Below are 22,675 nucleotides of genomic sequence, written 5' to 3'. Positions count from 1 at the left end.
CTTTGAAAGTGAAATTTAGTGACCCATATAATGTAGTCAAGCTTGTTAGTAAAGTGACTTATCAGATAAATATTCTTGATTGTAGAAAGATGCATTAGTTTTCTCACAAACATGTTGAAAAGTTATTGTTGTAGAGAAGAGGATAAGGAGGAACAAATGTGTCAAGTGGTAAGAGTAGTGGAAGGTGACAGAGATATGGAGGTGGACACTTCTTGAGATGAATTCCCTACATTTCAATTAGCTTGAACAGAAACTGCTGGAGTCAATCAGCAGATCAGGCAGCATCTGTGCAGAAAATGTAACTCTGCTTTCTCACCACAGATGCTGCAAGACTGGCTGAGTGTTTCCAGCAGTTTCTGTTTCTGTTTCAGATTTCCAGCATCTGCAGTTCTTTATTGTATTGTATTGTATTACTTCGATTGTGTTCGTTCCTAAATCAAATGGATCAATTAAACCCTGAATAGATACGTGAAAGGTAAATGTGGTTACAAGGATAGATTTGTACCCATTCCAACAGTTAGAAGACTCCATTGATAGTGTTGGCAGTACCCCATTCCTCCTAAGATTGGTCCATTACATGAAGACTTAAAGAAATATCCACTATGGTTACACCGAATGGGTTGTTCCAATGTTTAGTGGGGCCATTTGAGCTAAATTCCAGAGGCTTATGAATCAAGTTGTAACTGAGGTTTATAAATTGTACTTTATTGAGGCCATATCATGGTACAGAGTAGTGCCCAGTAAGAACATATGAGACAATTAGAAGATCTGTTTAAGCAATTGCTGTTGGCTGGCTTATTAATAAACTTAGCCAATTGTGAATGTGAGAAAGCAAGAGTAACTTATTTTGGATATATTGGAAGACAAGGGCATGTGTCGCTAACAACAGCAAAAATGAAGTCTCTAACAGAATTCCCTACTTCCCAAAACTAAGTGAGAAATCATGATATCTTTAGGAATGTGTGGGTTTTATCAGAAATTTTCAATTTCAACACAAATTTATTAAAGAATCAAGCAAAGATGATATGATCAGCATGATATCCAACAGCATTTTGAGAAGCTGGAAACAATCTTAATAAAATGAACCAATGTTGGCTTCCCCTAATTTTTCCAAACCTTTCAAAATAGTTATTGATTCTGGTAGTATGAGGGTAGCTGCAGTCTTGTTGCAGGATGATAAGTTGCAAGCAGAGAAGTGGGGTACTTCACTTGTAAACTAAACCAGTATCAACGGAAGTAACCTACTATTAAAATAGCCAGACGTTGGGATAATTGTTGACTCCTTAACATATTGAAGTCAGTGTCTAACAGGTAAAACGGAAAAGCTAATTTATGCTGATGGTAATCCACTGACCTTCACTGAAAACTTTACAACTTGAAATACGAGATTATTCATGTGGAGTCTTTTGTTGCACCTATTTTATTATAAATATTATTCACATTGCTGGAAAAGATGATATAATTGCATTAGCCCGAATATAAAATGTTGGAATAAATTAAAGGTTTTAGAAATGCCAAGCTTCAATAAGGAGGAGGGAAGGATTGTAAGTCTTGTGTTTTATTGTTTGTGGATCACGTATTTTGTGAGGAAACATATTAAGTTGCAACAACTCCAGGAGTAATCGGTTTTGATTTCCAGGAAGCCATCTCAATGAGGCATAACTCAGCAGTATTTTCCTTGTCTTTATAACACTGAGGAAGCTCCCACTATCACCACACTATAGGTTTTGCACCTTTATGCAGTTTTTCCGTGTAAATTTATTTTTTCCAAATCTTTCTCACTAATTGGAACCCTATAGAATACACGCAATACTGTAATGTTACACATATCATTCCTTAGAATTCCATCACCTGTAAAAATACATGAGGGAAAATGAATACTACATTTACAGTCATCCTTTATGGCATATTTGGTAAAAACAATGACTGCAGATGCTGGAAACTAGATTCTGGATCAGTGGTGCTGAAAGAGTACAGCAGTTCAGGCAGCATCCAACGAGCAGCGAAAGTGACATTTCGGGCAAAAGCCCTTCATCAGGAATAAAGGCAGTGAGCTGGAAGCATGGAGAGATAAGCTAGAGGAGGGTGGGGTGGGGAGGGAGTAGCATAGAGTACAATGGGTGAGTGGGGGAGGAGATGAAGGTGATAGGTCAGGGAGGAGAGGGTGGAGTGGATAGGTGGAAAAGAAGATAGGCAGGTTGGACCAGTCCGGACAAGTCATGGTGACAGTGCTGAGCTGTAAGTTTGAAATTAGGATGAGGTGGGGGAAGGGGAAATGAGGAAGCTGTTGAAGTCCACATTGATGCCCTGGGAGTTGAAGTGTTCTGAGGTGGAAGATGAGGCGTTCTTCCTCCAGGCGACTGGTGGTGAGGGAGTGGCAGTGAAGGAGGCCCAGGACCTCCATGTCCTCGGCAGAGTGGGAGGGAGAGTTGAAATGTTGGGCCACGGGGCGGTGTGGTTGATTGGTGCGGGTATCTCGGAGATGTTCCCTAAAGCGCTCTGCTAGGAGGCGCCCAGTCTCCCCAATGTAGAGGAGACTGCATCGGGAGCAACGGATACAATAAATGATATTAGTGGATGTGCAGCTAAAACATTGATGGATGTGAAAGGCTCCTTTAGGGCCTTGGATAGAGGTGAGGGAGGAGGAATGGGCACAGGTTTTACAGTTACTGCGGTGGCAGGGGAAAGTGCCAGGATGGGAGGGTGGGTCATAGGGGGCGTGGACCTGACCAGGTAGTCACGGAGGGAACGGTCTTTGCGGAAGGCGGAAAGGGGTGGGGAGGGAAATATATCCCTGGTGGTGGGTTCTTTTTGGAGGTGGCGGAAATGTCGGCGAATGATTTGGTTTATGCAAAGGTTGGTAGGGTGGAAGGTGAGCACCAGGGGCGTTCTGTCCTTGTTACGGTTGGAGGGATGTGGCCTGAGGGCGGAGGTGAGGGATGTGGACGAGATGCATTGGAGGGCATCTTTAACCACGTGGGAAGGGAAATTGCGGTCTCTAAAGAAGGAGGCCATCTGGTGTGTTCTGTGGTGGAACTGGTCCTCCTGGGAGCAGATATGGCGGAGGCAGAGGAATTGGGAATACGGGATGGCATTTTTGCAAGAGATAGGGTGGGAAGAGGTGTAATCCAGGTAGCTGTGGGAGTTGGTGGGTTTGTAAAAAATGTCAATGTCAAGTCGGTCATCATTAATGGAGATGGAGAAGTCCAGGAAGGAGAGGGAGGTGTCAGAGATGGTCCAGGTAAATTTAAGGTCAGGGTGGAATGTGTTGGTGAAGTTGATGAATTGCTCAACCTCCTCGCGGGAGCACGAAGTGGCGCCAATGCAGTCATCAATGTAGCGGAGGAAGAGGTCTGTTGTTCATCACCAGTTTGTCTCAGATCATCTGCTTTTGTTTGAAACTGTGGTTTTCTCTAGCAAGCTTTGAAATAGCAATCCTCCTTCCTAGAGTAACAGCAGAGCTCGTGAAATTATGCAGCAACAAAGACCACCCGCAAACTGCAGAGAAGCCTTTACTGCAGCAGGTGACCAGGTTTTTCCCAACCGCTACTACTCCTCAGAAAAGGACAGGGCAAGATACTTGGGTGGTGATGTGGAATCCGAAATCAGGTCAGTAAAGTTTGGTATCAACTATTACAATCCCTCAGAAATATGCAGGCTGGACCACAACAAGTTATTAACGAGATGCTTCAGTACAGTCCTGTTGTTTCTCCTTCACTGCAACCCTCAAGTCTTTCCCTCTAGCTTGGTAAATGTTTAATTATGGTTCAGGATTTTAAGTGATAAGCTTGTTAATAATTGTTATTGCTTGAAATGATTAAAAGCATTTTCATGTGCACATTTTACATTATAGCAGTAAGAGGTATTATCACTAGACTAGCAACACAGAGATTCAGGCTAATTATTGGGGGCGGGGGGGGGCACAGTTTCAAATCCCACCATTGTCAGACAATGGAATTTAAACTCAAGTACAGTAATAGATCTAGAATATAAATCTAATTCAGGGGCCATGGCAACTCTGTCCAATTGTTGCAAAAACCCATGTAGTTCATTGATGGCCTTCTGAGAAAGAAATTTGCCGTCATTATATCCATCCAATTTTATATACCAAACAAATCTGAAAAATGCTATTTCACACAGATACAATTTTATTTCAGCTTTTTATTTATTCTCCCAATCATATGAATTAAAAATATGTCTTTAATCCAAATATTTTGAAATATTCTGAAACTTCAAAAATCTTTTTAATCGCCTAAAATGTTTATGACTCTAGGTCATTCTAATCACAAGGTATTTTTTGTTTCATTTTGTTGACAATCAAAACAATAAGTTGGGGTATGTTCATGATGTTCAAATTGTAAATGAGGACCTACTTCAATGTTACAAATCAAAATCTGGTTTAATCGTGAATAACATGTTGAATATTAGTGTTTCGTTGGAAATTGGTTAACGCCATCAAATCTGCAAAATAGAGAAGCCGGTTTCCTAACCAATATTTATCTACCCAGGCCAAAAACTGACTTGAGCCAAATAGTAATCCTCAATAGAAGTGTTCTCCATTTCACCGTTTAACAGTGATGATTTATATTTGATCTAATTTTGCCACTTCATCCAGGGTGGCAAGATTGGGAAAAGTGGGCATTCTGAGGAACTTGCTTCCCCTTAACCACATGTATCACACATTTCTTATGTGTCATATTATGTGGCAAATTTCCTTTCCAGAAGGACATCAGTGAACTACAATGGTCTTTTGCAATAATTGGTAAGAATTGTCATTGTCACTGAGATCAGATTTATTTTCTAGATCTATTACTTGTGTTTAAATTCCACTTCCTCACGTCATGATTTGGAGATGCTGGTGTTGGACTGGGGTGTACAAAGTTACAAATCACACCACACCAGGTTATAGTCGAACAGGTTTAATTGGAAGCTCTAGCTTTCGGAGATCGCTCCTTCATCAGATGGTTGTGGAGGGCACAATTGTAAGACACAGAATTTATAGCAAAAGTTTACAGTGTGATGTAACTGAAATTATATATTGAAAAACAGGGTCTTACATGGATTCTGTTAACTCACTTTTTAGATTAGAATCAGTCTAAACATTATGGCGCAGACAGGGAACATGGGGGGCTAACACCTTTAACATCTCAATACCTTATCTGCGCTGATACCAATTGTTACAGTTAACCTGACAACATAACTTTTAAAAAAAGTTCTGTGATTTACATATGAAAGTGAAACTATCATGGTCATTCTAACAGATGAGAGACTTAACAAACAATCAAGGTATTTTTCAATGTATAATTCCAGTTACATCACACTGTAAACTTTTGCTATAAATTCTGTGTCTTATAATTGTGCACTCCACAACCACCTGATGAAGGAGCGATGCTCCGAAAGCTAGTGCTTCCAATTAAACCTGTTGGACTATAACCTGGTGTTGTGTGATTTGTAACTTTCTCATGTAATATGCTTCTGAACTGTTAAATGTTTTTTCAAGTTCTAATGATCAATAGCACTTTGACAGTTAACATTACAAGTGAGATATTTCATTCTTCACTAACTAACTAAAAAACAATGTTAGTTCAGAAGTTCAGTTCATCTGGTAAGAAGACTGCAGAACTTGCCAATTAAGTTGAAAACTGACATTAAAGGATGCACCCTCAGCTTGTGACTAGGAGGCATAGGTTCTCCAGTAATATATCACACTGCTCAGTCTCACTGATGCTTTCGACATTGGACATAACTGCAGAAGAAGTGTAAGTTCTCAACTGAAGCATGTGAATCAGATTGGCTTATATTACTTTCTGCATTTAGTGATGAGCTCTGCAATGTTGTTGCTGACTATGAAGTTAAGGCCATTGTGTTGAAAAAACTCTTGGTTTAACTGTGCAACGTTTTGTTATCGCTAAAGGCCTAAATTGTGTCTAATTATGGACTTTGTTTTAAAAAAAAATTAACAAATTTTGTCACTGAAATCCTTTGCATACCAGGGAACTGGAGGTGGAACTAAATGATAAGAAATCCCAGTTATTACACTGTCAACAGCGATCGAATTCAATAAAGGATGAAATAAAGTTAGTTTACACCAATATCAGCAATACTCAAAAGAAAAGGAGACAAATCCAGGTCAGTATTTAAAAGTATGACGAATTCTGTTCTTTTCATTTTAAATAATCAATCGTGATGGAATAAACCTAAGAATTATCTCTTGTATTTTTCAGGAAAGAATAACTAAAATTATGCTGGAAATTGGAGATTTAGAAAACATTGAGGACCTCCAGCCATTTCATATTCCTACATTAGTAAGTGTTAGAATTAATTGTGACTTACTTGTGTTTCCCTCCCTATGTAATTTAAGTTTTTCCTCCCTATGTAATGTAAATTTTCCCTCCCGACGTAATATAAGTTTTGAATGCTGCACAGAATCTTCAATGGTTAATTTTTCTTTTACTCATCATTGAATATTTTCAGAGACTTAAGCCAATCATGCCATGAATAACAATTAGTTACATGGGGTTGGGTGGTAACTGATTCCTTCTATTCCTTACACTAGAGAAAAGAAGCCCAAGACATCTGCCACAGAATTGCGTCGGCCCAAAATAACTTGGAGCAGGCAAGAATGGATTTGGACGTACATCGAAAGTTATTGGAAGAGGATGAAAAGAAATACAAAGAGGTACAAGGGAAAGAACATTCGGTGGCAGAAGAAATAGATTCAACAAAGGTGCACTCTAATTATCAGACTAATTATCCAAACTGTTATCAGATTTAGAAATGTTTCTGAATAATATTTAAAGAAATGAATTATTACAACAGGAAGAGCTAAGTAAAGTGGACACAGAGATCGAAACATATAAACAGAAGGAAAAGCATTTCAAAGAGAAAAGAAATAAACATCTGGAGAGAATAAATGAACTAAAAAAGAGGTTGGAAAGTAAAGAACGTATTTTAGAGGTAAGTGCAGCTTTCACTATCCAGGCATGATATATTAACTTAAAGGCATGATTAAAGCTATTCATCTAGTAAGCAGATACTTACAGCAATGTGAAATGAAACGGTGGAATTAGCCTCAATAACATAATCGATATACACATATATAAAGTGCTATAATATTGATGTTCCTCAAAGCATTTCAAATAATAATCTATTGAAGAACAGTCATCAACCATTACAGGTCAAAATTTGGATATGGTCTTTGCTAATGGGAACAGTGCACAACAGGAAGTGCTGCTGACTGGTTTGTACTCCCACAGGGTTCCTGACTTGTACTGACTGATTTGTACTCCAGAGGGCTCCTGTTGAAAGATCTGAGTTTGGATAATGCCCAGTTTCTGATCGAGTGCTTACCTATCTGTGCACATATGCAGCTCTGCCAAGATTTCTTTCAGCACTATTGCTAGTTGAAGATTTGAATCTTACATTGCCAGGCATACTTAAAGAATTAAACCTGAATTTTCCTTTGGGTACTGTTGAGCACTACAAGAGGAAGTAGGGCAGGAATGCATTATGCTAAATTAGCTTTAGAAATGGTACCATTTCTCCACCATTTCCGACAGATGATTAGCAATCCTCAGCCGAGAAGGGGCAATTGAATGTAATAGTTATGATATAGTGATGCTGTTTATTATCCCTCTGTGCTCATGATGTTCACAATATATAAAAAAAGGCATTCAGAATGTTAACCAGCACTGAAAAGATAGAAACTAATTTAAAGGTATAAGAGACAATTCACAGAATTCTTAATTCTTGATGCATGTTGGTCATTTTGCTTTCTCTGCTGCCACCTTCCTTTTCATCTCTTGCTGTGAGACTCCACTCATTTTAAAAAGTGTACATAGTGAGGGTAAAATTGATCTTGAGCATTGAAGTAAAAATCGTGACCCTGAATCACTAACCTACGTTTTACACCCTACGTGGATGGAATATGAATTAGGTTACGGATTTGATACTTTGTGAACATATTTCAAGGAAGAAGGGAAGGAGTAATGGGGGTGGGAGGCAAGCGCTGATCAAGCAGCAGGAGAGGAACGAGGACCATGACATCTATATGATCATGCGCCCGTAGTTAATATCCTCAGAGTTTGTGGACCCTGAATTTCGTAAAGGAAATGTCTAACGGTTTGTCTTGTATGCTGAAACCTGACTAACAGACAATCCCCGCTATAGGAATCTGAAACGTTAGCCATGTAGCTGTGCACAGAAATATTAAGCGGTTCATTGATGCATCATTTGCTAGTCTAAGTCATTTCATCCACTTCACTGCAAAAAGCCACAGTAACAGCATGACTGAAGGCTGCAGTTTTATATTGTGACAGAATCCCTGAAGGTGCACAGATTGATGGATTGTTTCCACTTGGTTATGCATATTCCCTTCATCAATCCTACTACCTACATCGATGGGAACTGATTCACTTCTCTGAATTTCCACACGATCGCACAAGTGAATATCAACATTCCTACAAGCTACGTAATGCTTTTTTTTGGTGTGATCCAGTTATTGAACCTCAAAGATATGTTCAGGTTATTGTGAAGATATCTGACACAGGTCTGACTGGAACACTTTCACAGCACTCCAGTTGGCCGGTGCTAGTAAAGGACCACAGCACAATGAAGATATGTGTTAGGTGCCTGGACTCCTCTGCAGCATTGTCAAAGGTTCCAACAGTGCTACATAATATTCATGCACGGGGATGCCTCATCATGGAGGTCTAGGAGATAGAAAGCACTCAAAACAGCAGCAATCATTTGAAAAAGCAAAGGCAGCCTATTGGGTGAGAACCTATTGCTAGCAGCGTGCAGAGGGGTTTCATTCTACTGCCATAGAAGAAATTCTCCTTTGACATCTGGATCTGGTAAAGTGTGTCAACAATCCTGATAACATCTTTTCTCATTTCTTGCATTTCTCTCACCATCTGAAAACCTTTCCACACACACCCAGAGAAAGCACTTGATGAAAGCTCTGGTTGCAACAGCACAGCAGCAGCCTTTGCAGAGACTCACTGAGATGTTCCTATCCTGCATTGGGTTTGATAGTCTGTCTGCAGGAGTGAGAATAGTTTGTTTGATGTCTGTGATAAAAATACTGCATTATTAGCATTGATTATTCATTAGATTATGTACTACTAATTACAAGACACACATGGAGTTACAGGTTACAGCCTGTTATTTCTAGCTGTCATTTACAGGATGCAAAAAATTATGTTAAAATATGACTAATATTTGCACCACTGGCATGATAGAGACATGTTGTTCTCTAACTGCTTGTTTTGCATGATTTGTTTGATCTCATTTTACCTAAATGGGGAGCTCCCTTAGAGTTATTTTAATGTATTTGGCATAAACTAATGAATCAAACTATCGCTTTCAGTTCTGTGAATATTTAATCAGCTAAAGCTGATGTCTTTGGGTAGTGCTTTTCATTTGCTATTGTAATGTGGATGTGAACCTGGCCTTTGGGAGAGCAAGGGCGGATCAGTTTTCACATTTCTTTATTCACAAGGTGGGAGCATCATTGACAAGAGCTGGCATTTAGTCGAAATCCCTTATCACTTTTAGGAAGATGAGGGTGACCCCATTTCTTGAACCACTCCAGTCAGTGTGGTGAAACTATGGAGGAGAAAGTGAGGGCTGCAGATGCTGGAGATCAGAATCAAGAGTGTGGAGGAGCAGGAGAATCGATGTTTCAGGCATAAACCCTTCATCAGGAATGAGGCTTGTGAGCCAAGGGGATAGAGATATAAATGGGAGGGGTGGGGGGGAGGCGAAGTTGGGGAGCAAGAGAGCTGAGACTGCACCTATTGTACTGTTAACAGGGAATGCAAGAACTTTAACAGGGTTGGCAATGAAAGACTGACGATATACTTCCATTTCAGAATGGTATGTGACTTTAAAGGGAAATGGTAGTGTTCCTTTTGTCTGCTGCCCATGATCTTCTGGATAATGAAAGTCACAGGTTTGGGATTTAATGTTAAAGAAGCCTTGATGCATTACTGTCGTGTATCTTGTCAATGGTACACATTGTCACTAATGATGGAGGTAATAATTAGAATTAGAACAATACATATTCAAGTCGAGTTTCTCAAGCAGGCTGCTTTATCCTGGGTTGTGCTGAGCTTTATGAAGGCCACATATCTAATATTCTTTTCTGGGGACTTGCGTTTTGTGCTAAAATGGATTTATTTTAAGTTCTGATGATGCCTGGATTTTTTTTTTGTCTGGAAGGTCTGTTTGGACATTGGAACATGTTCCTTTTGACAAGGCATGTCTTGGAAACCACATAGTTTCAGTGAATTCTGAACTTGTTTTTTGAGATCACCTGCCTGACAGAAAATTAGTTTCTGTTTGAACAAAGTTTTATTTGAGTAAAAAATGAGGTCTGCAGATGCTGGAGATCACAGCTGCAAATGTGTTGCTGGTCAAAGCACAGCAGGCCAGGCAGCATCTCAGATTTGAGTAGAGTTTGCTTGTTTTTCAGTTGGTGAAAATCCAGCTTATTTCTTTGCCTTTCTGAAACACCCTGGTTATGAGTCAAATGTCAGATCTGATTGTCCACTTCAAGAGAATCTGGAAGTCTTCTTGGAATGTGTTTCCTGAGGAAGCTGTGTCTGTCAAGGCTCCAGAGACAACTATATCTTCCTAGTGACCTGTCTGTGCTAGAACGGCAGATCAATTGCCTTCTGAACATTCCCCACCTTGTCCTTCAGTCATTAAAGGACTAACTGTTATTAGTCTAAAGTGATATTTTACAATGTGAACCCCTGCAGAGAAAATCCATTTTGCTCACTTCACTTGAGATGTTTTTGTGTTAGTGTGTGTGCGTGCATGAGTGTACATGTGTGTATAAATGTTCACTCGTATGTGTATGTGCACGTGTGTTGTGTTTATGCATATATGTGCGTGCATGTGTACGTGTGTGCATGTGTGTATGTATTTGTGTGTGTTTGCGCGCATGTGTGTGTATTGCAGTTGTGTGTATTTGTGTGTGTACGGGTATGTGTATCTGAGCATGTATGTGTGTGCATATGTTTGTGTGTTTGAGTGTATGTGTGTGTGTATATGCAAGTGCATAGGTATGTGTGTATTTGAATGTGTATGTGTGTAAATGTGTGCAGGCAAGCTTGTGTATTTGAATGTGTGTGCGTGCATGTGTGTATATCTAAGTGTGTGTGAGCAATTTAAAGGGGTTAATGTTTTTACTGTCACATTGTGGATTGAGATGAGAAAGAGCTGTTTTAGAATTGGTATTTCAAAGGAGTGCTGCATGTTTTGTAAAGCAAGGACTTTGACACCCTTGGAAAACATTGGGCAAGCAGCAATTGAAGTAGTTGCAGGTAAACAGGAGCTGAGTGATTGTGTACAGATGCATCTGGATGGTAACAAGAAGCTGATTGGTCTGTAGACCAGTGATATTAAAAGTCTTTTGTCTGTCAACAATCATGTGATTGGCTCTCAGGTAATTGAAGAGCTTTGGGCTGGGAGCAAGACTGAGAGTAGTATTTTGATCTTGACCAGTACAGAAGCTGTCTCTCTGCAATCAAAGCTCACTTTAAACTTGAGGAAAACCAGTTTATCCGTTCTTTGGCAGTTGTAAGCTGTAACTTTTAACTGATAAGTCAGGGACCTTGTGTAAGTGATCCAGCTGCCTTGTATCTCTTGAAAGAAAGACAACTCTGAAGTAATATTCTGACTGATGTGAGGATCATCTCAGCAATGTGTGACTAGGAACCATTGATCTGCCTCCCAGTTTTCCTCAACCCATGTATATATATTGTGTGTGTGTGTGTGTGTGTGTGTGTGTGTGAGAAAGCAAGAGAGTGACTTTATAACGGGATTAGAGTTTTCATTTGTAGTGTGTTACAACACAAAGACAGGCAAATCAGCTATTCTACCCCTGTATTCACAACACTATAGAATTAAAACCTTCAAAGTCTCTCAAAATTGACCCCATTGGATCCCAACCAGACTTTTAAATAACTAATCCTTGACTCTGTGAATAATCAATTCCAGATGTGGTTTTTACGCTCAGCAAAAGATATGATAATTTATTACCAGTACAATGAAAAAGATGTAACTCTAGCAGAGCAAAAATTAAACAGCAAAGTATTGTAATTGTTCTATGCTATAATCCCAAAACCTTTGTCTTCAGCACCAATCACACAAAAGACAGACAGACAAACAAACAGTTCAAGGATAAATAAAAGAAAATAACAAAACTGGTCAGATTGTTTAAGTGATTTTTCACAATGTTCCACAGGCAGAAATGATAGTTTCTTGGTTGATTTGCTGAAGGTGTTGGTCTGGGTCACCTTTTCAGTTCACTCGGATAAAGGCAATAAAACTTGGCTCTGTGTTCTTTGAACTTCCGTTAGCTGATCAGTGAGGTTAAGTAGGAAGCTTCCAAATCATCTGTAGCAATAGTGAGACTTTCTCCTTCACCGAAAACGCAGTCTAAAACCTAATTCAAAGTTTGACCATTCTGTGACAGGCTGATTGTCTCTTCCAAAAGATCCCAATTGCACACCTGCTAGCTGCTGGCATATATAGCCACCATTGGTAGCTATTATTGATAGCCATCATTAGTAGCCATCTTCCACTGTTTGTTTTAACATTATGCTCTTCTCTGGTGACAAAGTAATTGCAGAACCTTGATCAGGAACCAACCTACAATTTGCTTCCAAACCTGGCCACAAATAAATAAGCTCTTGTTTGGTTGATGTTCCTTTTAGTAGAAGAGGTTACCTATAACTCAGAAGTTTTTAGCTCACAGTTCACAGGTCCAAACCAAAAATTGATAAAATAATAAAATAAAAAGAACACAAAGGGCTCGAATGGTTTATAAATGTTTACCTGTAACTTGAATCTAATTCTTGTTAAGTGCAGTAACCTGGTCTGTGCTTTCTAACTGCATACATCTCGAAAACAGAGGAATTGGATAATTTTGTGTTCTTAATTTAAAATCTTTAACTTTTGTGATAACTGCAGAAATAGCTAGGCTTAACTTCCAGTACAGTACCCTGTGAGTCATAATAATACATTCATATTACAACTGCATGTGTTAATCAGTTTTGCATATTCAGTGAATGAGTCATATTTCATTATAAATTAATAGTTTTCTGTTAATAAAGAAAAATGGTTGATGGATCTTTTTATTCTAAGTCTAATATAGTGAAAGCATATGATTAGCCATTTTGGGAACTGGGAAAAATAATTCAATTTATATTGTGACCTGTGCAGTAATGGAGGCGGGTGGGGGTGGAGAGACACAATGCTCTCCTCTCATCTCAGTCATCATGTTTGTTGTTGAAGCTGTACTCATTCAGCAAATGTCGAGTATTCCATTGCAATCCTGACCTGTCCTTGTAGATAGTGGAGAGGTTCTGGGAGTTGCAGAACTTCCAGTCAATGACAGAGTATTTACATGGAAGGTCCAGTCTGTTCGTGTTAACTCATGAGATCTCAGTGGTGAGGCTTTCAGTGATAGTGGCAAAGGGACATGGTTAGATGCTGTCTTGTTGGAGATGGTCTTTACCTGGCACTTTTTCTGATGCAAATGTAAATTGCCACTAAATATCCCTGTCTATGGAGTACTGTCCAGATCCTGTTGCATGCATTCATCAGTTAGAAATTGCAAAATAGCTGAACATTGTTTAATCGTTATTCATCAACCTGTTTCTGATTTTATTTGGAAGCAGCTGAAAATGCTTGGATCTAGACATTAATGGGAGAAACTGCTACAGCAATACCCTGGGGATGAGATGAGTGCCTTTTGAAAACCACAATCAGCAGGCTGCTGCTGGGTATGACTCCAGCTGAAGGAGAACTTTCCTTCTGATTTCCATTAATTTCAATTTCAATGGGAGTTTTTGATGGAAAGCTTGATCTAATGCTGGCTCACTATCACTGTCACCTTCTGCAATGAGCTCTTGTGTCTATGTTTGGGTCAAAGCCATAATGATCTGTGGACTTGAATAGTCATTCAAACTGAGAATTTGTGACTAACTGCTGCTTAAAAGTATTATACAAGAGGAGAAAATGAGGACTGCAGATGCTGGAGATCAGACTCGAGAGTATGCTGCTGCCAGTCAGGCAGCATCCCAGAAGCAGGAGAATCGATATTTCGGGCATAAGCCCTTCATCACTCCTGAAAGGCTTAAGTCCAAAATGTCAATTCTCCTGCTCCTTGGATGCTGCCTGATCTGCTGTGCTTTTCCAGCATTGCACTTTCGACCCCCGGCATCATACATGACACCATTTGTCACTGAGAATAGATTGATATGTTCATCAATGGCTAAATTGGATTTATCTCTGCTTCTCATTACAGGATTAAGCTGTATTTTGTTGGTTAAATGCTAGTTATTGAGGTTTTACTGGAACAGCTTAGGTGGATGGCAAGTTATGAAACATATTATCAGCGCTGCATCTGGGATCTTGTCAGGGCTCATAGCCTTTTCTATACTCAATGTGTTTAGTTGCTTCTTAATATCACATGCAGTGAATCAAATCAGCTGAAGACTGGCATCTGCAATGATGAGGGAGCTCAGAAAAGGACTGAGATGGAACATTTTCCCAGCACACGTGGTTGAAGATGGTTGGAAAAGCTTCATAATTGTCTCTTGCACTGACATGCTGGCCTCTGCTAACATTGAGGGCTGGGATATAAAATAAAACAAAGAACTGTGGATGCTGGAAATCTGAAACACACAAAAGCATGAAGTGCTAGCAAACATCAACAGGTCTGTCAGCATCTGTGGGGAGAAAACAGAGTTAATGATTTGAGTCGGGTGACCCTTCAGAACAGAAGGTTCAGAACTGGAGATTTACTCTGTTTTCTCTCCATAGATGCTGCCAGACCTGCTGAGATTCTCCAGCAATTTCTGGTTTTTGTTTGAGGACAGGGATGTTCATGGGGGCTCCTTCTCCTGTTTTTTTTAAGATGTTTAATTGTTCATCATCCTTCAAACTGAATGAATAGGACGGGCCAACAGAACTTTGATTTCCGAGTTGGCTGTGGGATTGCATACCTTCATCTGTGGCAATTTCTTGTCTGCTCGTGGTCTTCCATGAGAGCTTCACCAGATCAGTCCTTCATTTACAGGAACGGATGAGATCTGCTCCTGTTTTGCTCATTTGCAGTCTTTACTGATCCAAGTTAAAATTCACACAACAGAAGGTTATAGGTTTATTTGGAAGGACTAGCTTTTGGAGTGCTGCTCCTTCATCAGGTGTGATTTTTAACTTTTGCACACCCTAGTCCAACACCAGCACCTTCAAATTATTTACTGAACCAGGCTTTGTCCTACTCACCATCGAAGGTAACCAAGTTCCAACTAAGCCACTGCCTAATGTGGTCGCAGATTTTATAATTCAGTGTTTTTCTCAAAGCGTTTTTTTCTAGAAGGAAGATGTGATTTTGTTTTTCACTGAGGGGGTGAGCGTCTTTGAAAGTCTCTTCCTCGAAAGGTGTTAGAAGCAAAATCTTGGGATATTCTGAAAGCAGAGGTGGATGGATTCTCGATAAGTCGGGGGTTGAAAGGCTATCTATCGGGGTAGGCATGATCTTAATGAATTGTGAAGCAGGCTCAAGGTAACAGTGAAGACCATAAAAGAGTTTTGCAGGATGGATGTGGAAGGGCACTTTTCACTTTTGAGTGATTCTAAAACCAGCATCCCAAAGTTAATCAGGACATTGTAGAACATTTTATGGTATGCCCAGGCACAGGGATTCCTGATAAAACTGGTACTTGGCTACACTCGTACTTTCTTCAGACCACAGTATAGAGATTTTTTAGACGCTGCTTCTGTGTCAAAAACCCAGAAAGTGGTTGAGGTTTGCAGGCAGCAGCTGCACTCCTGTTTCAAATGCTCATTTACAGGCAATAGCCTTGCACTCCGCAAAGCTAGGTCATGGCAAACAGGCTGTGGGATGAACTCTGGGTCATCTGCACTCATCACAGCTGCTGTACAAATTGGTTTACTGAACATGACTGGCACTCAGTATAAAATCCATCACCTTTCTATCAGATGTGGATCAACAATACAAAGGTAATCAGTGTGATTCAGAGCATATCCATTAGGGGGGTGTCCCTTTCTACCACAACAGGGATGCCGAAATTCCTGATAAAGGGCTTCTGCCCGAAACGTCGATTTTCCTGCTCCTCAGATGCTGCCTGACCTGCTGTGCTTTTCCAGCGCCTCTCTGATCTAAAAAATGCCGAAATGGTAACCCACCCTCCTGATGCCTATTGAAGCCGGTGCCACTGGTTTCCAGATGTAACTTTCCCTGAAGCACAAAGTGGGGGCTGGGTTGAATAAGGTCAGGTTCTTCTATATACCCACTTGACTTCAGTGGAGACTAAAGTTATGGTCAGAATCCCCTCAGTCTTACTGATTTTGATCAATGGGAGCTTAGATGGACGTTGAAAATAGAATTAACCCTGCTGCTGGTGAAACAGGAGATTGTCAGTGTGGATTCATCAATATTTTAATAATTGTTCAGCTAAGAAGAAATCCTGAGAGAAGATTACAACTCAAACTGTCTACTTTTACTCACAAAGACTCATAAATTCCCCAACTGATTTGAAATTATTAGTAAATTATGGTGGGTTACCTAAAATACCAGCTGAAGATGTGTGGCTGGAAAAGCGCGGCAGGTCAGGCAGCATCCAAGGAGCAGGAGAATCGATGTTTCGGGCATGAGCCCTTCTTCAGGAAATCTTCAGGAAAGCCCTTCCTGAAGAAGGGCTCATGCCCGAAACGTCGATTTTCCTGCTCCTCGGATGCTGCCTGACCTGCTGCGCTTTTCCAGCAACACATTTTCAGCTCTGATCTCCAGCTTCTGCAGTCCTCACTTTCTCCTAGAAGATTTTTACCTAAAATACCACTCAGCTAACTGTTCCAAGTGTCACTTGCTCTTTGGCCCATTTCTTTTATTCTTGTTTATTCCAGCGAGATATTGCGAAAGCCAGGCAGATTTGTGCACAGCGATTAGAAGTCACTCGAAATCCCAAGAGTATTGATGAGGAGATCAATCGCTTGAGGAGAGTGATCAATAAGGCACAAGAAGTCCATGGGAACAAGGAAGAAACTACAAGGTAGTTATCATGCACACTGCTTATCCAATAAGTAACATACTGTTATCTTTAATTGTGAAGAGCTTTCCTCTAATTCTGCACATAACTTAAATCAACCTAACAAAATTAATTCAGGTACCTGTTCTACTCTGTAATGGCCTGAACCCTCAGTGTGGGAAAACCTGTTTATAGAGGAGGTGCAAATATTTGTGGAGGGCAGAGTTAACATTTGTTTCAGTGTAGTGATCTGGGGGCATTTAAATTACCAGCGCTTTGAAGTGAGATAAACAGTTTGTAGTTTTCAGTTAGAGTAAGAAAAGTCACTCACCGCTGAGTGCATTTTTGTATTTTGAGTAGTTAATAATCTATTGTTTATACTTGAAAAGTTTGTCATTTCTTCTGAGCCCATTATGAATACTAGGCTGAGTTGCAAAAGATTCAAAACCACTCATCTCATCAGGTGACAATGTCAACATTTTGATTGATGGTTTTCAGAGCTTATTATAGGATTAACTACCTTTAGTACCGTTAGGAAAACAGATGCTTGCTTTTACAACAAATTGAGGGATTTACCTGTATGAATAGGTTTCATGAATGAGATTTATTTTAAGTATCAAGTGTGCTTGAATGGAACTCCACTGGATTGTTAAAGTTTATTTGTCCCATATCTCCATAATCCTGAGGTCTACCAGTAATGAAGGCAATGTGCCAATGGATGTATGGCATGTGGAAACATAGAGATGACACAAGGGTGGCGATGGGAATATGAGGAAGTATGGAAGGAGAATGGGGGGATGTGAGGTGATGTGGGGTTATGAGGGAAAATGGCAAATGGATCAGGTGGAGAGGGTGTGAAGGTTAGAGGACAACCCTTAATACAGCTGTGCTAAAGTCCCAGAGAACTATGAATGGGCTTCTAACCAGCCTGCCTTACCTGGCAACTACAATGTGTGGTCATCTCTGAACTCTTTACAGAAGGGGCAGATCCAAATCCATCCCAATCTCTCATCCCCACGATAGAAGGGTGATAAATGAGGGCTCCTTTAAACTCATAGAAAGCAGGCCAGTTGAGTCCACACCGACCATCTGAAGAGCATTCCATCCAGGCCTACACAACCCCTGCAACCCTGTGTTTCTCATGGCTAATCCACCTAGCCCACAGATTCATGGACAAGTATGGGCAATTTTGCACGGCCAATCCACCCTAACCTGCACATCTTTAGACTGTTAGACTGTGAGAGGAAATCCATGCAGGCACGGGGAGAATGTGCAAACTCCACATAGTCGTCCACAGTTGGAATTAAACGCAGGCTCCTGGTGCTGTGAGACAGCATGCTAACCACTGAGCCACCACATCACCACATAGGTATGTCCAGTCAAGCGGTTCCCTCGCATAAATTTCTCACCTCTTCAACAAAACTAGTTCCTTGCATTTGGAGAGTGGTTGCTTGGTTTTCACTCTCTGTCAACTCCAAGCTATGCTGGAAAGGTAGTTTAGATTAGATTAGATTACTTACAGTGTGGAAACAGGCCCTTTGACCCAACAAGTCCACACCGACCCACCGAAGCGCAACCCACCCATTCCCCGACATTTACCACTTTACCTAACACTACGGGCAATTTAGCATGGCCAATTCACCTAACCTGCACATCTTTGACTGTGGGAGGAAACCGGAGCACCCTGAGAAAACCTACGCAGACACGGGGAGAATGTGCAAACTCCACACAGCCAGTTGCCTGAGGCGGGAATGCCTCATGGATTCAACCTTTTCTATTCTCCTATCAGTTTCTGTGTTACCAAGGTTAGGGGAATTTAATGCTGAAAATGTGTTGCTGGTTAAAGCACAGCAGGTTAGGCAGCATCCAAGGAACAGGAAATTCGACGTTTCGTGCCAGAGCCCTTCATCAGGAAATTTCCTGATGAAGGGCTCTGGCCCGAAACGTCGAATTTCCTGTTCCTTGGATGCTGCCTAACCTGCTGTGCTTTAACCAGCAACACATTTTCAGCTCTGATCTCCAGCATCTGCAGACCTCACTTTTTACTAGTGGAATTTAATGACTCAAAGTGAAGCCACATAGACTCAGTATAATATTCAAAATGATCAGCCCATTTCTTGTGCGAAGATAGGCTACCTCCCCTCTTCCCACCTCTGCCAATACTCGAAATGGGTAGGTTTGAGGCAGTTTGCTTGCGTACTTCTGTGTTTTAGCTTCTTTATTCTTCAACCCAAAATAAAACCCATTTCAGGGGTTTCTATTTCCCCTCACTATTCCTACACACCACCACCCCCAGCTCCCCAACCTCTGCAACTCGAAATCCCTGAGATTTTTTATGTACTGAGTACAATCGATTTAAATGCTAAAGCCACTGGTATGTCTGACATTGAGAACTTCTAATGTTTTTGGACAGGCAGTACTTCGAAAGTTTGAAATTGCAAAAGAACATCCAAAGCGAGGTTAAGAGCCTGAAGACGTTTATGCAGTTGATCGATGAAATAATGAAAGAAAGGCACAAAGCATATGAAAGCTTCCTGAAGTAATTGTCACAGTTTGTTCAGTAAATATGCTTGCATTTTTGCACTGTAATTCAAAGTTCTTTTCTACTTTACTTCTTTGTGAAAATATTCATTCATGTCTTTGTAAGTGTGTTGGGTATGAGTGAGGTGATGATGGTGCCTTGCTTCAATGCACCCATCAGTATAATAGGGCCATGCTAGATTTTGTCAGACTGAGACCGGAGATTTAATGTAAATGAATAACACGTAATGTTATGAAAGAGTGTCGTATATGCTTTCCCATTTTCCTTAATATGTAAGATAATGAAAGACTATTGCCTGAACAATTTTAAAGCTTAACCTTTATACCAGAAGTTTTTTTGTAGCTTCAATCAAACCTAGCTACTCGCACACTCAGGACAAATCTGAAACACTGAATTTTGATGCTGCTGGTGGGAATGTTGCAGTAGATTCTCCTCAGTAATGCACACTTTCTGCAGAAGTGCAATGCCTGCACCTTGAAATTAGTCAGGAGCAGGAGGCTCCTGATGAAGAGCTTTGTCCGAAATGTCGATTTTCCTGCACCTTGGATGCTGCCTGACCTGCTGTGCTTTTCCAGCACTCTAGCCTAGAGCAGGAGGCAATAGATGAGCACATCTCCCTCAATTAGACCCGTAGCTACATGGCTTGTCCTTGATATTGGCAAGGAAATCCATTTAAATGTTGATGGTTTTAACTGATGAGATAACAGGTTTGATTTTAGGTTTTATTTACTTAAATGGACAACACTAAGAAACAGTCAAAAAGTGTGGTGCTGATAAAGCTCAATCAGTCAGGCAGCATCTGAGGAGCAGGAGAGTCGACATTTCAATCATAAGTTCTTCATCAGGAGTGTGCACATTCCTGATGAAGAGCTTATGCTCGAAACATCGACTCTCCTTCTCCTCGGATGCTTCCTGATGGGCTGTGCCAATCCAGCATCACACTTTTTGACTCTGATCTCCAGCATCTGCAGTCCTCACTTTCTCTAACACCAAGAAACAACCATTTTGCTATAATCAACTGTCTGTAATTTATTGACCAGTGCTTTTCTGGATGATCTCCTTCTCCTGTGAGCTCTCTTGGGAACATAACTATATGGATGGTGCTTTATTAATGCAAACTGTGGAGCAATTGTCCAGATATTCTACTAGTCAGTACGTTGTTGGAGCAGTGTAGATTGGATTGCATATTGACCCACGTGAAACAGATGTATCAAGCATGTTCTCCCTGTACTCTCCCTGCCCAAAAAACGTTTTGTATTATTTATCATTCTTTCTTTCTCCTATGAAAAATGTCCAGTATAATCTACAATATATATTATACATTATTGTTTAATGATGATGATATTTTCTCTCTGTGTTTGAATTAAATAGGTTCATGTCAATTCGCTGCAAACTTAACTTCAGTATTTTGATGTCTAAGCAACAGTATTATGGAATGATCAAATTCGACCATAAGAACAGAGATCTTTCAATCACGGTGAGTTATTCACAATTTATTTGAAAACCTATTTTGAGGAAAATATTACACTAAAACAGAAAAAGGTCAAAATACTGTAACCATACAGTTAAAAAAAATTGATACAAAAAGGAAAATAAACAGCTTTCCAAAATCTGCAATATTGAAAGAAATACAGAAAAATGTCTGGAAATACTCAACAGGCCAGATAGCTGCAGTGGGCATGACCTTTGGTAAGAATTAATTAATTAATCATGATTAGCACTTCCCTCAGCATGTCAGTATAGGGACCAGATAATTAGCATGTTGTCAAGTGCAAATGCCTATATGCAGAGTTAGTCAATGTTGATGAACTAGCTGGTATTACCCACCGATGATGATAGTCTTATAAAATTGAAAGATAGAAGATTACACTGTAGATCCCATGCTAAGTAAAATTTAAAGGCGCCTACACGAGGGAATTAAAGTTAAGTGGGGAATTCAAAAGAAGCTTAAGTGAACGAGAAGCATATGAAAGAGGTACAGTACAAGTGGGTGGTATGGGTCTCATTTGCTATGAGATATTGAAGACTAAGTGTTATCCAAATAGATACTTTCCTTTGATATAATACAATGTCTGCTCCCATCAAGAAAAAATGTATTTCTCCCTTGAAATACAGACAAAGTCAACATCCCCCACACCACTCACGAGAGAAAGAAGACGCTATCCTACTTTGAGATAATTTAAACTCATGCCCTGGACCTTGTCAATTTACTAACCACCAAGAATTTATCCATAAAGATACCATTCAGTCCTTTGATTTTACAGAGCTCTATGTAAATTTTAAACCATTTTAAGTTTTAAAAAAAAAACTGAAGTGGTAATTAGTAAATGAAGATTACATTGGGCTGCTTCCAAATTTGGAAGTAGCGACATGTAAAGTGGAGAGTTCTTGAGCTATTGGTTTTTATTTCTATGTAATACCAAGTAATGTAATAAATTATTTGTGTAATCAACTTGGGAGCTCACAAGCTGTCCCCATCCCCATTATTTTCTGCCCACTCTATGAACTCATTTTCTAAGCTATCTTTGAAACTCTGATTTTCACAATCTATAAATTCAAGTCACTCACGATCAGTGTAGTACATTTCTCACACGCCTCATTTTGTCTTTCTATTATTCTCTGTCCTACAGTGTAACTACTACTATGGAGACCTATAACCTACTCTCACAGGAACCTCTTGCTTTTACTATTTCCTATCTCTATCCATACTAATCCTACGTCTGTTCTTTCAAATTAAGGTAATCTTTCAGTACTGATTAAACATAGTCTTTAATTAACAGAGAACCCCACCATTTTTCCAGCATTTGTAATATTTCACCCTTCCACATTCAGGCCCCAGTCTTTGATAACCTTTCATCCATGTGTCTGTAATGGGAATCCAGTCATACATCTTTATCCGCATCTCCTATGTTTCGAATGCTTCATGCCTTCAAATACGCCATCTTTAAAATGCTTTTCTTTTGCCCTTTTACAATCTGCTTGCAATCTCATGTTCTGTTCCTTTCTGTCACACTCTACTCATCATTATCCAAACTGCTGCCTTGCTCTTTTGCTTTCCTGTTTG

The 22,675-nt window shown here is 40.0% G+C and overlaps 1 protein-coding gene across 1 annotated transcript in view; it reads left to right on the top strand.

The window, feature by feature from the left end:
- Positions 1 to 22,675, top strand: part of LOC132808013 (structural maintenance of chromosomes protein 6-like) — a 125,180-nt gene that overhangs the window by 92,474 nt on the left and 10,031 nt on the right. Inside the window, exons 17-24 of the mRNA XM_060821910.1 lie at positions 3,449 to 3,609; positions 5,994 to 6,129; positions 6,225 to 6,305; positions 6,557 to 6,727; positions 6,820 to 6,957; positions 16,948 to 17,093; positions 19,483 to 19,608; positions 20,983 to 21,088. Of these exons, the coding sequence (XP_060677893.1) occupies positions 3,449 to 3,609; positions 5,994 to 6,129; positions 6,225 to 6,305; positions 6,557 to 6,727; positions 6,820 to 6,957; positions 16,948 to 17,093; positions 19,483 to 19,608; positions 20,983 to 21,088 (1,065 nt within the window). The remainder of the gene's footprint in view (positions 1 to 3,448; positions 3,610 to 5,993; positions 6,130 to 6,224; positions 6,306 to 6,556; positions 6,728 to 6,819; positions 6,958 to 16,947; positions 17,094 to 19,482; positions 19,609 to 20,982; positions 21,089 to 22,675) is intronic.

This window comes from Hemiscyllium ocellatum, chromosome 3, assembly GCF_020745735.1.
Source record: "Hemiscyllium ocellatum isolate sHemOce1 chromosome 3, sHemOce1.pat.X.cur, whole genome shotgun sequence".
In the NCBI taxonomy this organism is placed as follows: domain Eukaryota; kingdom Metazoa; phylum Chordata; class Chondrichthyes; order Orectolobiformes; family Hemiscylliidae; genus Hemiscyllium; species Hemiscyllium ocellatum.
This window is presented reverse-complemented; position numbering and strand designations above follow the sequence as displayed.